At 43.5% G+C, this 15,648-nt stretch overlaps 1 protein-coding gene across 6 annotated transcripts in view; it reads left to right on the top strand.

Annotated features, from left to right (window-relative positions):
• The window catches only part of NFIA (nuclear factor I A), a 247,455-nt gene that overhangs the window by 186,978 nt on the left and 44,829 nt on the right, over positions 1–15,648 (top strand). For 2 of the 6 annotated variants that reach the window (XM_026074471.1, XM_026074470.1), the window contains exons 7-8: positions 9,714–9,800; positions 10,813–10,851. The exons of 3 other annotated variants lie outside the window; for them this stretch is intronic. In XM_026074471.1, the coding sequence (XP_025930256.1) occupies positions 9,714–9,800; positions 10,813–10,851 (126 nt within the window). The remainder of the gene's footprint in view (positions 1–9,713; positions 9,801–10,812; positions 10,852–15,648) is intronic. One more of the 6 variants, XM_026074472.1, reaches the window with a different exon arrangement.

Raw genomic sequence — 15,648 nt, 5'->3', positions numbered from 1 at the left:
GTTTTATACAAAAATAAAGAAAAAAAAACCCTTTATACTGGGAAAACATTCAACTCCAGACATGGAGTTTTCAATTATCAAATAATACTCCAGCACTATTTTTCAGGTCTGTAACTTGCTGTAGTGAGCAATTTTCACTGGATCATAAATAGACATTGGAATTTCATGATCTTCATTAACTTTCTTGAGCTGAGCTGATCAGTTGTTTGTAGACCCATTTAGAAAAAACAGGGAAACATCTCAATTTCTTAGACCAGAGGAGGTCTACATGCAGGATCCTTGCCAATAATATTTACCCTGTAGTTCCCAGAGGTGACATTGTGTTACCCTGCAATTCTCAGGATGTAAAGGAAAATCAGAAAGCACACCCACATGGCCATTAAGATTGTACCTGTGTCGTGTGGCAGCTTCAGTGCGTACCTTGACACTTCTACCGGCAGGCACCCATGCCATTTTTTCCTCCATTGAGCTTAATATCTTAAGACAGTGGGAACATTTCGCAACCAGACAAATCTCCTGCCACAGCATAGTTTGGCTTTTCTAATCAGAGGTCAGATACAGATCACGTTTCTCAGATGTCCAGAACATTTTGGTTTATAGCAGAAAGAATTTCTTCAGGCTAATCTGTGCCGTTAAGCTGRAGACATACCACGAGAAGTACAGCAGGCAGAGCCTATGGACTCCCAGCTCATGCTAACTTCCACTGTTCTTTTTCTCTAAAGAACTTTTTTTGAGCTTCCTTAGACTATATACTACAACTAGGACTCCTGTTCCCAGTCACCCCATTTCCCCGTTCCCATGCAGACCCATACTTCTTTTCATCTCCGAGGCATTATACACAATTTCCCACATTTCTCCCCCCTGTTACAGAGTCTTCCAACACCCGCACTCGGCCCCAGCTAAGAAGCTGACAGTGTTTGGGCCCATACTGCCTTTTATGCTTCCACTACCGGTAGCTGAAATTAAACCTGGCCCATCATGCTCCTGCCTAAAAAGTTGATTTCAGGTACACGGATAGATGCCTGTAGTGACATGTACAGTGACAGCATACTTCAAGGAACTCCAGCTACTGTAAAATGAGGAGATTTTTTTCTTAAATGCTTTTTCCTTTCATACAGTCCATGTGTTCCCTTATCCCTGCTCTCTGCATTACAGYATCCCATCAAAACACAAGCTGCCCAGTGGTTTTCAAGAACATAAGAATTTTCTTTTCTTCTAAGAGCAATAACACTTATCAACTTTTACTGAAATACCATATCAGCTCCTTGTCACTGGCAGTCTACAGTTCCTGCCGCTAAAAGTTTAATGCATTTACAGGAGCACTTAGGCATCAAGACTTTGATATCACAATCTGTTAGTCACAGGTGCTACATGATAGGTTTGTGTTAGCACATTATAGATCTTTTATCAGATACTGCACAAAATGTGTGTGTTTCTCTGCCAGGCAATCAGAATCAGACTGCTGCATAGTTGATGAGTTACTCACCAATATAAGTTGTTGTTTATTTTAAATAGAACTTTTCCAGAACTGCACCTTAATGGATAACTTAAACTAATTGGCCAAGGCCAGCAAAGATCAAGAACTTAATGTGAGCTAGGAAAAACACAGCAGGTCAATAGTGGTGCTTTGAGCATTGTCAGTCTTTTGCAATAACATTCATCAAGTAGAATGATTAACACTGCTCATTTGCTATAATAGACATAGTCATTTTGACAGCAAATTACCACTGGATCAATGGCTCGGCTTTTCTTCCGCAATTCACGTAGCAGCGTGAGACCTGTGACAACGTTCCGTGCTGTTGGCATTACAGCTTAAAAATCACGCAAGTTAGAGATGGGGAAAGAACTCCTGACTCACCCCAGCCATCCTTCTGCCAACGTAAAACTATTCCTGACGTGCTTTCAGCAGTGCAGATTGAAAAGTCCTAAATGTTTCCACACCTCTCAAAGGTTCCTTGTTGTCCAGAGCCCGGACAACACAACAAACTTCTTGTCCCTGAGATTCAGCCTAAACTGAACTTCCATTTTTAATAAAATTAATGGTCCCTGCAAGTGTGAGTGCATTGCCTCATCTTTGCTGTAATCTCCTGAGGAAGACATCCCTTCATTACAGCCCTGGAGAAGTCAGTCAGTCAACGTTCTGTCTCAGCTTTTTGCATCTAGTTCCAGATGTCAGGAGATGCATCCTATAAATGGGTATGGACATATAGGAATTCTGAGTTTAAAAATGCAGAGGGTATTTCACTTCAGATATCAAATTAAAGCTATGTTTTTGACTGGCCTGGTACTGGCATCATCCATACGTACCATTTTTGCTGACTAACATCCAAGCTAAAAAAAAAAGATCTTTTATGTGCCATGACAGCCATAAAACCACCAGAGATGATCTCTGGCTCCACTTGTAAGTGGTATAGTCTGAGTCATTTTTTCAGTTAGACAGGAAAGATTTAGGACTTTCTCTGTCTTTTCAGAGCTGAGCTCAGAAAGCTCAGACACAAAGCTGTCGATGGACAGAAGCACCCTCTGTTTGGATATGGCTGGTTTGACATCTGTCAAACAGGAGTCTCTGCGAGCTCCGGACTGGTCTACTCCGGTGCAGCCACCCTTGAAAATCATCTGACAGCTACAGCTAGTGCAGCGTGGGACTCTGGTTGCAAATGGGCTTAAACACATTGGGAGTATTGTACCTGTCTTCCAACTGGTTTTATATTTGCTTCTGGGACCAATTCAGGATGTTGACTTGGATCTATAAAGTCTTCTATAGATTAGATCTTGGTTAGGAAATGGACTGCGTTCCTTCCATGTGCTGTCTTAGCAGTTGAGATCAGCAGACTTGCTTTCTCTAATGTGTTTGGGAAGCAGAAGCAATATTTTATCTACTGTGATATGTTGGGAGAGAAATGTTCAGGTTTATTAATTCTTCAGGACACAGGAAAAGGCTTCATCACCTGTGCAGGCAGTCATGGGAAAGGACCAATTGCAAAGACTGCATTGAACTCTTTTTTTGGAAGCAGCTGGAAAATATTAGTAGTCTTCAGAGCCAATATACAGTACATATTGAGAGCCAGTAAATGATGCATATTATTGCAAATTCCTGTGCACTTCTGCATTTTATAAAACAGATAACTAAAATACTCACCTAGCCAGATCAGCCCTCAAGGGATGCACATTTCCAAGTAGAGGACATACCAAAAACACAGAACAGAACACAAATTAGCCAAATAGAATGGCAAAGCGGTTGAAACAAATGGTTTTAGGATCACTGAGTAAGGACCATGACCTCCTTTTGCATCAGTCAAGGCAACTGTGAAACTTTGTGAAAGAAGCTCACCGCAAAACAGATGCTGGGCTATCTTAGGTAAATAAATTACCAAAAAATAATAATAAAAAACTCCCCTGCACATTTTACAAAGCACAGCTGTGTAAATATTGCATGAAACAGGGGAGAGGGGGAGAGACGTAACATACACCCTTTTTTACGCAGAAGTCCTTCTCTCTGCACTGTTTATTAAGATTCCCAGTACAACCATCACTATTCTGCCCGGCACACAGTGCAGCTACTGTAGCCCGCGCACACATTTTCATCTTTGTTTCAAAGAAGAAAACAGGCTTTATTTTAAAGCAGACATTTTCACCCGAAGTTAAAACGTGCAATGAGAGTTGTTAGGGGACGGGGAGAGGACGGCCCAGGAATGGGAGCGTAGCCCATCGCTCCCTTTCTCTTCCTTTTCCTCGCTGTCTGGCACACCGCTGCTACGCGTTCCTCATGCCCTGGTTACACACGAATCCCGAGCTCCTGATTTCACCGAACTGGATCCCCGCTGCCGCTCTCTTGCGTCTCGGCTCCCAGGTAGCGGAAAACCATATCAGAAACCGTGGCTCTGCCCGCAGAGGGCAAAAAAAAAAGGCCGCGCGGAGCCGGAGCGAAGGCCCACCTAGCCCCCCGGGCTGCCTCTGGCAGGGGCGGCGAGCGGACACATAGGGAAAGAATATAACAGCAGGACGGCCAGCCAGCGATGCTTTTCAGAGCACAGCCGCTCGGATTTTGGCAGCAAACCGCTCGGTTTCATGGGCCAGAGGCTCTGTTCACATCTTTGTGCTTGACAGCCTTCAGTGGACTTTGCTTTCAGGGATTTGCTCGGCCATTTTTAACCCGTTCTTTATTTCAGCCTCCGCAACATCCCAAGGCAGCAGATTCCCGTTTTACGCTGGGCTGCGTAAAGGAGAACCGCTCCTTTTGTTTGCATCAAATCCGCTGCCTGATCATTTCGTTTGATGCTCCTCGGGGTTTTTTTACTGCCAGAAACAGAGAATAAATCAAGTAGAATAAGTCTACTTTCTTTCGAGTTCAGGGCTGCCCCGGCGCTTTGACCGCAGCAGTGGGTTAGCGTAGGAAAGCAGAGAAATCTGTCCAGCAGCCTGCTAGCTCAGGTGCCGCCTCGGCTGAGCAGCTGCCGAGCCATCCTATACCTCCAGGAACGTATACGTGCTGTGACAGCAGCCGTGCTGCTCGCCCGGCGTGGGCCATCCCTAACCTTGACCCGCGACCCCGGAGCGCGCGGCATGACGCCGGCGCTGCCCCTCCGCTGCTCCCCGTGCCGCCGAGCCCCGCCGGAGCGACTCCAAAAAGGACGCCGCAGCCTAAATAAGGTTTAAGCGCTGCTAGTTCTCCTTTGTTTTCCGCTTCCGTGAAGACCTCGGGTACGGCGGGGTCGTCACGCAGCGCGCTGGCTGCAGCGCTGGTCTGGTCGCAGCGGCGCGGTGCTCGCGGGGCAGGAGGCGGCCGCGGCACCTCCACCTCCGCTGCCCGCGCCGCTCGTGCGCCGCCGGCAGCCCTCGCGAGATCGCGCCCGCTGCTCGTCCCTTGCAGCAACTCGCTGCTGCCATTTTTAGTGTGAGATTCACCAAAAAGGGTAACATAGGAGATCCTGTTGCTAAAATTAGCCGGGAAATTATAAGCCGTGTTTTGCTGTTTGTGCACAGTCTTCCTGGGCTCCGCCGGGATTTGCACAAAGAGCTGCGAGTCCCCGAAAGCCGGCAAGATGAGATGGTCCCTGCAGTCCTTGTGTCAAAGAACAGTGCTCTTGCAAAGAGCGACACCGCTTTATATGAGCAAGGGCCAAGGGCAAAGTCCTGTGTTTCACAGAGAGGAGGGGAATACGTTTTCTTTTAAAAGTAGGGATTTACAATCAATGAGATTTGAAAAATACAAATGTATGGATTATCTTCCCCTGTGCTTAGTGTCACGTCCCATTTTATTACAGCATCCCACATTTGTCTCCAGGAGTTATATCTGTGATGTAGTACATTAATGCACTACCTTGCTCCGAACAGGAGAAAGCACTTTGGATGTAGTCCAGATTTAACCCTGTTTTAGCTCTTGCCTTTACTGTTAACTGAAATACCAGCAAACAAAAGTAAAACTTCATCAGACTCTTCCTTCGAACTTGGCCAATCCTCGGAGTAAGGGGCCTGCTTGAAGCAGGGGTGATGCTCATCTTCCCGTGCTCCGCGGCTTCTCTGCCTCTCTCCTTTCATTCCCTGCTCCCTACGTCCCTTTTTCATTCGTGGAGCGAACACGACTTGGCCACACCTAACCTAAGCTCACCGAGCCGCTCCAAGGAGCCGCTTCCGGCTGTCAGAGGAGAGGTTCAGCGCCTGACGTCGGCGTGATTCCCGCAGAGAGTCCCGTAAGGCAGGCAGAATTGCAAACTCTGGCATTTGGAGACTTATAAAAATTAAAAACACCCCAAACCAGCTGAATGTCTTATGCAACCCCTTAGCCAAATGGGAACTTGAAAGTATTAAATAAATCGCTTGGCCTCTGTTAAAAAATAATCGTCAAGAAAGCCCATAATTGGGGAGGGGAGGGGGGGAGGCAAAGCAGTCTTGCAAACAGCGTTCCTCCCATGTCACGACGACTGCGGTGCTATTGTGATTTTGCATTGCTACTTCTCTACTTTTACAGGATTTTTTTTCTTTAATGTTATGTGGAAAACCCTGAACAAAAACTGGCACTCAATTCAGAGTAAACAGTGGCAGCGGCTGAATAGAAGCTGATGTCAAATATACAAGCACGCTGGGAGAGCACAAATGCCTTGCTTTCTCATCCCTTCCAGTTGTTGCCTTCTTAGGCGCATTATTCATAAAATTACCGACTTAAAAATGGGTAGAAACGTTACTTTTTTACATTCATAGCGTCGCTTTAAAAAAAAAAAAGAAGAAAAGATGGCTAAAAATCGATTTGCTGGCCTCTTGGGGAAATGCTGTAATGTTTTTGGCTGTCTCCTACTTTCCGCTGCCAGCTAAAAGTACCATCTGGCTGGTTTCGGGCCCTTTTCCGTATCAGGTGCTTCCAAACTCCTCGCCAGGCAGCGGCGCGTTTCGGCAGGCCGCTCCGCCGGTCCAGGCACGCGGCCCGGCCGGGGCTGCCGCCGCCTCCCGTCCCGGCAGCCTGCCGCCGCCGCCGCCGGTGCACACACGCACACGCAGACGCGCGCGCCCGCTCGGGCACCGCGCGCCGCCTCTCTCCCGAGGACATTTGCATCATTGTCAGCTGCACATATTAAATTGATATGCAGGGCTCGGAAACACGTAGCCCGTCTTTTGTCCCTTTGTTTGGGCGATTGTTGGGGCTTTAATTCTTCTTTGACACCTGGAATATCACAAAGCTGCCGATAATCTGTTGGCGACTAAGGGGAATGACATTGATAGAAGGATAATGTGTGTCAGACTTATATCCGGATAATTGCAGACACACCCCAAATCCTCGCAGCTCGGGCAGTGAATATCCTAAATCCGTTATTAATTTGGAGCGTCGTATGTGTGCGCTTGGCTGCCGTGTCATCCCCCCGCTGCAARAGCGGCTCGTGAGGGCTTTTGAGAGACGGCGCTGGCTAATTCGGCGCCGCCGCGCCGTCGTGCCTAATACCGGGCGGTTTGGGTACGTCCCTTCTGCCATTTTATAACGCCGTGAGGAGCTGTAACAAAATGGTGCGGACGCCCTGACTCCTCGCCGAACGAGGCTTCCCGTGTTCCTCCTTCCGCCCAAGCACAACACAGCGGGATGATAAGACGTCGGGCGCTGCACGTGTTACGAGCTGACAGTGACACCTCCTCCTCGGGGCTGTTTTATTCCCCCCCCCCCCCAAATTTGCCGTTTTACTTACAAATAGAAATCTGCCCCTCAAAGGATTTGTGAGTAGATTTGAAGTATCGTAGCTGCTAAGTATAGACTTTTGATGTGATCGTACGGAGAGACGGAGCGTGTTTGGAAATAGATACTGTCGTAAGCTGCCTTGTCCTGTTTCTAAAATGATCTGTGCCATACGTTGCTGACTTCTCCTGTCCATCCATTAAAAAGTGAATTACGAAGAGTGCTGAGCCAAACAGAGAGTAGTTTAACCTTGTTAGTAAATACCAGGTAGCGGGTATATACTGCTGGAATGTTACATCACAGCCTTGCTTTTCAATATACGTTATGAAATTATCTCGTTACTATATAAACTGCCTTCGCTGTGTACATTCTTCCAGAGGTTTATTATTCTTTGTGTGTTGGCACAGTAGCATGACTATGAAGAGTCAGTTCACGATGCGGTGAATTTTAAGGACTTGGGAGATGGCCATATCTATTTTTCAGCAAAAGAATGAAAGCTTTTCTTTCTTTTTTCCTAAGTTACTAAAAGTTTCAAAAGATGTGCTGGAATGAAAAGGAAATAAGAACAAAAGACTGGATGGGAAGTAGTGCACCACAGTACCTACTTTGCTTGCTTGTTTGCTTGTTTCCCCCCAAAATCTCATTCTAAGTTAAAATTATAGATTACATAAACCTGTTTTGTTAACTGGAAAGCTACTCCAAGTATATCGCACGTTATTCATTTATTTTTGTGTGAGTGCAATAAAAATTTTACAAGCTGTAATCTTGTTCTTTTAATAGAGAGAAAACTATGCAGAATATGTTGCTTAGAGTATTAGATAAGCTACAGTGTGTTAATCAAATATTTTTGTGATATGAGGGCAGTTGAGAAAACAGTACAATTTTTGCTAATGGCACTGGTAAGTAAACGGATCTATCATTACATTGTCATGAAAAGTGACATTGAGCAGAAACACCCTGCCAATCCCTAGAAGATAAGTATTTAATGTAATTAGACAGACACTGTCTCCTTTGTTGAACGTAGCATTAATCACCCAGAGAAGTTCAACTTTATATGAAATGGCTTTTTCTGATATGTCTTTGTATTAGAAAGCTTCTTACATGGTTTTGTCATGATGATATATTTGAAGAAATGACTACTATGGCTATACAGTTTTCCTCGTGACATATCTTGCTGTTCTGTGTTCCATAATATATATATTTTTTATTTAGCAATGTTATATTATATAGCCATGACTTGTTTCTAAGTCTAGAAAACTACACACGTTTGGAGCAGCACCTCTTTGAAATAGTTAATGCATTCAGCTTATGCAATATCAAAGAAACACAAATCGCTTTCATTATGCTCTAACGGGATGATGTGCCTTCAGTTCTTCATACGTGCCGGTAAAGTAGGTGCATTGTTATGGCAGAAGCAAAATATTTCTTGCCTTAAATGCTAGTTCATAACATCACACACACAAAAAAAAACTTCTTTCTATGAAAATCTCATTGTTAAATTGATGAAAAATGTTGCCCCCTTCCAGTATTCATTGGCACTACATTTTTTTCCTCCTCTGTTGCTTGTAATTTGTCCTGTGAAATGCTGTCTGGTTACGAACTGGTATCCCCTTGAATCAGTGCACAGCTGTATCGTCCCACCTTCTCAGTGGTGCAGGGGGCTTTGAAGGGAAAAAATAGGGTTGAGTCAAAGATGACAGCAGACTTCACCAAGTAACAGGTGGAGGTCAAGGTGGTTTATTTGCTGGGATGAACAGAGTGCAGAGATGAAAAATCTTTGCCGTAATAAGGTTTGGGAAGAAAACGCTGACTAGCCTAAGCTTTGATTCCAGCTGACAGAACCTTTTCTAGTGTTCATTACTTGATTTCACAGTTCAGGCAATTTAAAGAGGCTTAAAATTATATTTCTGCTCTCCTCTATAAAACTTTTCAATCACTTTCTAATTTTTGCTTTAAATAAAGTTATAGGGACTCCCTAATACATCAGTTGTGCCTTTTGACTCTTATAAAGTCAATATGCCATCAAAAATGAAAGGATAAGCTTTTTTTATAGACCCCTACCTCTACTGCGTCCTTTTATAAATGAATTAACAATGTCATGTAGGTACCAATTCAATTAGAGAATTAAAACTTCAGAAAACTCCCCTGGAAGGTGAATAGTAAGATAAGCATGATGTTTAAGAAGTCACTTGTCCTGTCTAAGCCTATGGGATTTTTCTACGTAGCTCGTAACGACGGTACTGAGGATATGCCCCGTGTGTTAAGCTTGGCGCACGGCGTGCCGGCGAGCCCTGCTCCGTCGCGACAGGGAGCCGCAGCGGGACCCCGGATAACCAGAGCAGAACGTCCTGGCGCTGGGTCGCAGGACCGAGCCGCGCGCGGGCGAGACTCTCCCGGCTTAGTGCCCTGCTGGGAGGGGAAGGCAGGCGTTTCTCCTTTCCCGCCCTCTTTCTTCTACCACCACCTGCTTCCTACCTGCAGAATAGGAGTATCTTTAGCCATTTGCTAAAAAATACCCCCTCAGACTCTCTATTACTTCTGCATTCATTCTTTGCAGGAAGAGGAAACTCACTGGTCAAACCCTTGGACACCAGAATAGTTGCATGCAGTTTCCCAGGGAGCCAGATAGCTCTAAAGCTTCCCAGTGAGTGACAGTTTCTCTCTTCTATTCTTCTGAAACATGTGTTTTACACATATACTGAAAAATGTTAATATCAATTTGCAGCCAGATTCTTGCTTAAAAAAAAAAAAAACCTCCCAAAGTATATACACTTAGAGCACCTCAGCACAAACGTCACTTTCTTTATATAGGAAAAAGTGTTGGATGCTCTTATACACGTAGCGTCATTGGGCTTGAAAGCTGTTGGCTCATGCAGAGTTAGTGGCAAGAACATTGGACTTGCCAGCACCAAACTGTGAAACCTTTTTATGTGACTAGTGGAAACCTCATTGGGGTACAAATCCAAAAGAGGGGGGTAAATCTGTACATTTGAATTAGAGTATCTTCGATACCATGATACCAACTTTGTCTTAGAAGTCACAAATCATTGGAGGCTGGGAGAGTATTCCCGAGAATTATCGCTGTATGCTTTCCCTAGTCTTCTACTCCTTTCTAGGCATCCATTAGTAACCACGGTCAGAGAGAGGATCCTGGGCTAGGTGGACCCTTTTAATCTGATTTGGCATGGCTATTTTTCTGTGTTCCTAAGATCATAAGATCAAGTTATGTAGGCATATTTCATAATGCCAGAGCGGCAGTTTCTGAGGTTCTACAAAGCTATGTAGCAAAGTGTCTAATGAAAGAAAAAGCCTGTCCCATACTGTAGCTTTCTTGGTCCAGTGAAGCAGCATTCTCATGCATACAAACCTGGTAAAGTTACTTCTGATAGCTCCCTCTCTCCCTTCATTTTTGTAAGCTAAAGTGCCGTTTTCATTTTTACAGCTTAATTGAACCTAAATGCACCCATTTTCTGCAATGTGGTATTTTGGTAATTTTGCCATTTGCCATAAGTTTTCCCTTAAGCAAACTGAAAGCTTCCCCTTTATCACTTCACTGGGCCAAGATTTCACACAGTATCCTGCTTGCTACAAAATATGATAGTGTTCTCTCTCACCTTGTTTCTTTTTTCTTCTTTTACTTTCTTTTATAAAATTAGGATATCTAAGAAACCCCGACCACCGCGGAGCACTACATGGTGGGTGTGCTTATTCAAACAATGCCAATGCTCTTGTTCTCGGTGCCTAGACATTTGGGGTTGGTGGGGGGGATGAACCAGGTGTCTGGTGTGTCTCTTGTGTGGGTTCTCCGGTGTCTAGTAAGGCGAGAGCTTACATGGTATCTCTGCTCTTCCCATGCCTGTTTTCATGAAGCGTGTAGAGACTTTTCCCTGTGAGGCCTCTACCTCTGTCACATGTGTTTTAAATTGTCCGATTAGAGAGKTGTTGGGCAGGTCACGAAAGCAGACCTGAAGGCTGTGTGATCATATGCATCTCCTTTGGAAACGGAGCCGAAGCCAAACTGCTGTGCTCTGCTTACTCTGCAAGGGGAACATTGGGTTTTTCCAGGAGGATTCTTGGTTCCTCCCAGAATCTTAAAGCCATTGGGAATGCCAAAAAATGAGRCTGGTCTCCCCTCTCTGATATCACCTACCTGGGGACTGATCTGTGGGAAGGCAGTGTACGCTTTTGCTGGCTGGGAGGTGCCAAGTCTTCCCCGGCAGCGCCCCAGTGGCTGTTCCAGTGTCATTCCAGCGCACAACTGGGAATGGACACTCTCCAGTAAAAGAGCACAGCAGCTGTAGGTCAGCAACAAATTATTTTTTGTGTTATGTAGAAATGAGATGACTTGTTCAGTCCTGTGACTGTCAAGCCTAGGTAGTCATCTGGTAAAAATACCAAGAACCACTGGATAGCAATACATAACAGTTCCGTGAGTACACTCGACCTGTCAAATTATAAATCCATTTTGCTTCGCTACACTGCACATGAGTTCAGTTTGCAACTCTTTCTTTCATTCTTTGGAATAATGTATAAACTCTTCACCTCAAATTGTGCAGAAGTCATGTGACTTCACAGCACATGTTAAATTACCTGAGTTATTTTCAATCCTGTCTACAGCTCTTTTATTAATTAAAACATACGTTCAATGGCTGTGTATACCGATTAAGTCTTCAAAACCAAAATTAACACCAAACTTAGTCTTGTCATCATAAAAGTCATTTAAAAACATTATCATGCAATAACTGAGGTCACAGGTCTAAAAAATCTGCATATTTACCCATCTCCATCTCATGGCTTTGGCATTTAGTAGCCGTCATTGTTATATGTAGCCTGGATAGCCAGTGAATTTTTGATGGCATACAAATAATGAGCAAATGATTTTTGAGACAATTTAAAAAAATAGAAAATTTGACTCCATCCTCTTCAGTTACTAAAATTCCCTTTAGTATCACTTGCAATTTAGCATCCATATGCATCTCAGGAAGATATAGTTGAAACATAAATCTATTCTGGGTCTTTTACTTGCAAAAATATCATACCTCAGCTATAATCATATGCAAAGACTTTTTAGAGGGCTTTGTAAATGCCATCCAAATTTATGATGGCATTTTTTGCCTTACAGCTATAGATGTTCCATCCCCAAAGCACCCACATAAAGGTATATTCTCCTATGGATGGCTGCAGTTTGTCCCTGCTGCTATACCTAATCTGCCAAGTATACTGAAAAACTCTCAAATAATATTTGCAAAGAAACAAACGTAATCATGAATTTTAAATGATTAGATGTTTAAAGACATCATTAGAAGACATTTTTTATTCTGATTATATATTGGTACAATGCAAAATGATACTGAAACGAACATTAAATCAGAGAGAAAATTTAACTGTTATCTTGCTATGTATTACACTTCTCATTAAAGTTTTCAAATATAAAATTCCCATGCAATTATATTATGAGGAAATTGGTAATATGTTGAGTACGAGTTTATTAGTGATTGAGAGAACCGCTTGGCAGCAAAGCGAGAAGGAAGGCTGACTTACGAGAGCTAAACCAATCCAGATGATGCTGTGCACATAGCTCCAAACAGATATCATATTCTGTGGCAACACCACACCAGAAAAATAGAGGCAGACATCAGTGGGGTAGGGTTTTAAACTAATGATGCTCATTGTATCCCTCAGTTTTACAGTTCTGTAGACAAGATTTTCTGTTGGTGTAAGCTGATACTTCTCCTTCGTAAAGGGGGCAGTACTCATTTACAAAGTAGAAATTTCAACCCTCTTTATCTTAAGTGGAGTCATAATTCTGATTCTTACTTGAATTATCATTTTTGGCTAAAAGTTGCTGAGAAGTCCAAAAGCGTTTAAAACCTAAAGCCATTGAATGCATTTAATGCGCCTTTGGCACCTTTCTCTCTTAGTCCTTTTGAACATTCTGGTCCTCATTTTAATCAATCTCTTTTTATTAAGTTCTTTGGCTCATTTACTTGTACGTGCATTTGCTTTATTTTATTTGGATCATTTCTTTTGTAGTGTCTTGAAAAAGAGTTGTGACATTGCTTTTGGATAGCTTCTTAAGTATCTGGCAGTCACCTATGGTACGATGTTGATGGGGACTGATAGATTAGCTCTGTTTTCCCGATGATCTCTCAGATGTCGAGTTCTGAGGCAGCCGGTTGTGTGTGCTGGTGATGCATATGCAGCAGTTTGATAAGTGGATAGATGGGGAGCTTTCATTTTACCTCTGTAAAGTCACTGTTCATTAAGCTGGATTTTGCGTTGGGAAGCGAGGTGCTCAWTGGCAGGCAGTCAATCATTGATCTTGGTAACTCTGAATGTGACCAGGGGAGCGAAGGCATCCCAAGTACATTCGAAACGTAGAAAATAAAGAGCACCTCTTTAAGAGCAGTGAATTTCCATGTGTGTTGTATTTTGGGTATCCTGGAACAACAAAGAGAGAAACTAGTGGATAGCAGTTAGTGTGGTCATAGCTCAGCTGATGACAGATAAAGTTTGCTCAGCAACACGTATAACAGAGTTAGTCTGATTGACAGCACTGTAGCCATCCAAATTTCAAGAAACTTAGAGGACAACTTAAGACTTCCCCAGAAAAGAAGCAGCTGATAAGCACTTCTGAAGATACTGATTTCAGTGATATTGCTGGAATAATTTTCACAGAAGAGCAAAAATTCCTTGAAAATCCTTTTTATTTATCGGGTTTTTTTCTTCAGTAGCCAACTTGTTTTTCTGCATCATCTATTTGTTCTGCATGTTGTTGTGGTCATGGTCCACCCTGGTAATATTTGAGCTTCCTTGATTCCTTTTTATAGTGTCCCTTGAGAATGAAGAGCCAAACCATATTTCATTCATAGCTTTTGTTACGAAACCTCCATCAAGACTCTAGTGACAGAGAGCTACTGGGAATATTGGGGTAATTATCCAAAAGTCGTCTTTGGAGACGAATATTAGCTGGACTACCGATGTGACTAACTTGATATGGAGTTATTGTTTAAGATGTGTGCACTCAGAAGAATGCTAGCGATCCAAGAGTGAAATGGGATGGATATATATAGGCATAGATACGGATCTGGAGAGAAAGGGAATTGTTCTCCTCTTACACTGCTGTGCCTCCATTCACCTCATCGAAGTTAATCCTAATTTCAGTGCCACTGTCAGTAAGGCGCGTAGGTGTATGGAAAGTAGGTTAATAGATATTTATTTGTTCTGGGAAGGATTTTGTGCATTCAATTTTCACACATCATTCTCTGGTCCATTTAAATAAATATCAGCCTCATACATGCAAATTTGAAGATCTTTAGCTGTACTCAAGGAGGACTATTATGTGGTGCATTTCTAGTACTGGCAAGCATTAGGAGGTAGAGGAACTAAAAACATCCCAATGCTCCAGTGCCCCTTAGAAGATGAGGAGCATGACATATTCCTGTGAATTCCTTGATTAAACTTGGGCTGGAGGTTTGCGAAGTGCAGAGTTTTGGAAAGTCTTACTGCGGGACTTCAACATCCGTACAATGGCTCCAGTGACCAGAGTCTCTCAAGGACAAGGATCCCATTTACGCTTGCATTATGCATTGAGCAGAAGGGTGTGATGCATGATGTGGAATGAACAAAATAATAACTTGTGTGTTTAGGGAAATGCCAAATTAATGAAAATTCAGAAAGCTTTAATGTTGAAAAGGCACACAGATTCCTTGATAGAAATATAATGCTGCTAACAGTTTCAAGATTATTGTTGTCTGAATTTTCTGCTTATTGTGTACCGCAATTAAAATTCTTTTCAACTGGAAAACCAATGTCAAATTAATATTTCCTTTTGGAAAAAAATATGAGAATATACATCTTGTTCCATTTAGCACCATCATGGTCTTTGGTCTGGCTCCCTCTGTCCAGTGAAAAAACTCTGATTCATGTTAACAGGAGCAGGCTAAGACCATATATGTTTGGCATATATGTATTTATGCTATCACATGAACACAAGTACAGTAAGTTAAAGTAACACACCCACTCAGACTTCCATCTGTGTTTTATGCTACAAAATCCCTTTATTTTCCTTTTTATTTAGCAATTAACTTTCCCATTTATCCTGTAGTTAAAAGCTGCCATCTGATGAAAACAGACTAAGTCTGATTTTCTCCCGTTACACTCCAAATAGCATTCAGAAGAGAGTCGGGCCCGAATTACGAAACCCGTGTTTCCTAAAAATGCCAGGTGTGACTGGGACTTGGACGACAGTCCTGCCCCCAGAAGAGCAAGAAGCACTTTTAAACCCCACCTGGGCTGCCCAGCCGCTGCGTTCTGGCTGCTGGGGCTCATTCCTTGCTCGGAGCAGATGGATGGAAGGAGGCAGGGAACGGGGAGGATCCTTGGCTCCCGGCCCTCGCCACCGGCCAGCGCAGCTGAGGCCGCGCGGGGAGATCGTAATTTGTGGCTGCCCTGCTCCGGCGAGGACGCGGAGGCGAGCTGGGGCTCGCCGG

The sequence above is a fragment of the Apteryx rowi genome, unplaced genomic scaffold, assembly GCF_003343035.1.
Source record: "Apteryx rowi isolate R43461 unplaced genomic scaffold, aptRow1 scaffold_39, whole genome shotgun sequence".
Classification (NCBI taxonomy): Eukaryota; Metazoa; Chordata; class Aves; order Apterygiformes; family Apterygidae; genus Apteryx; species Apteryx rowi.
This window is presented reverse-complemented; position numbering and strand designations above follow the sequence as displayed.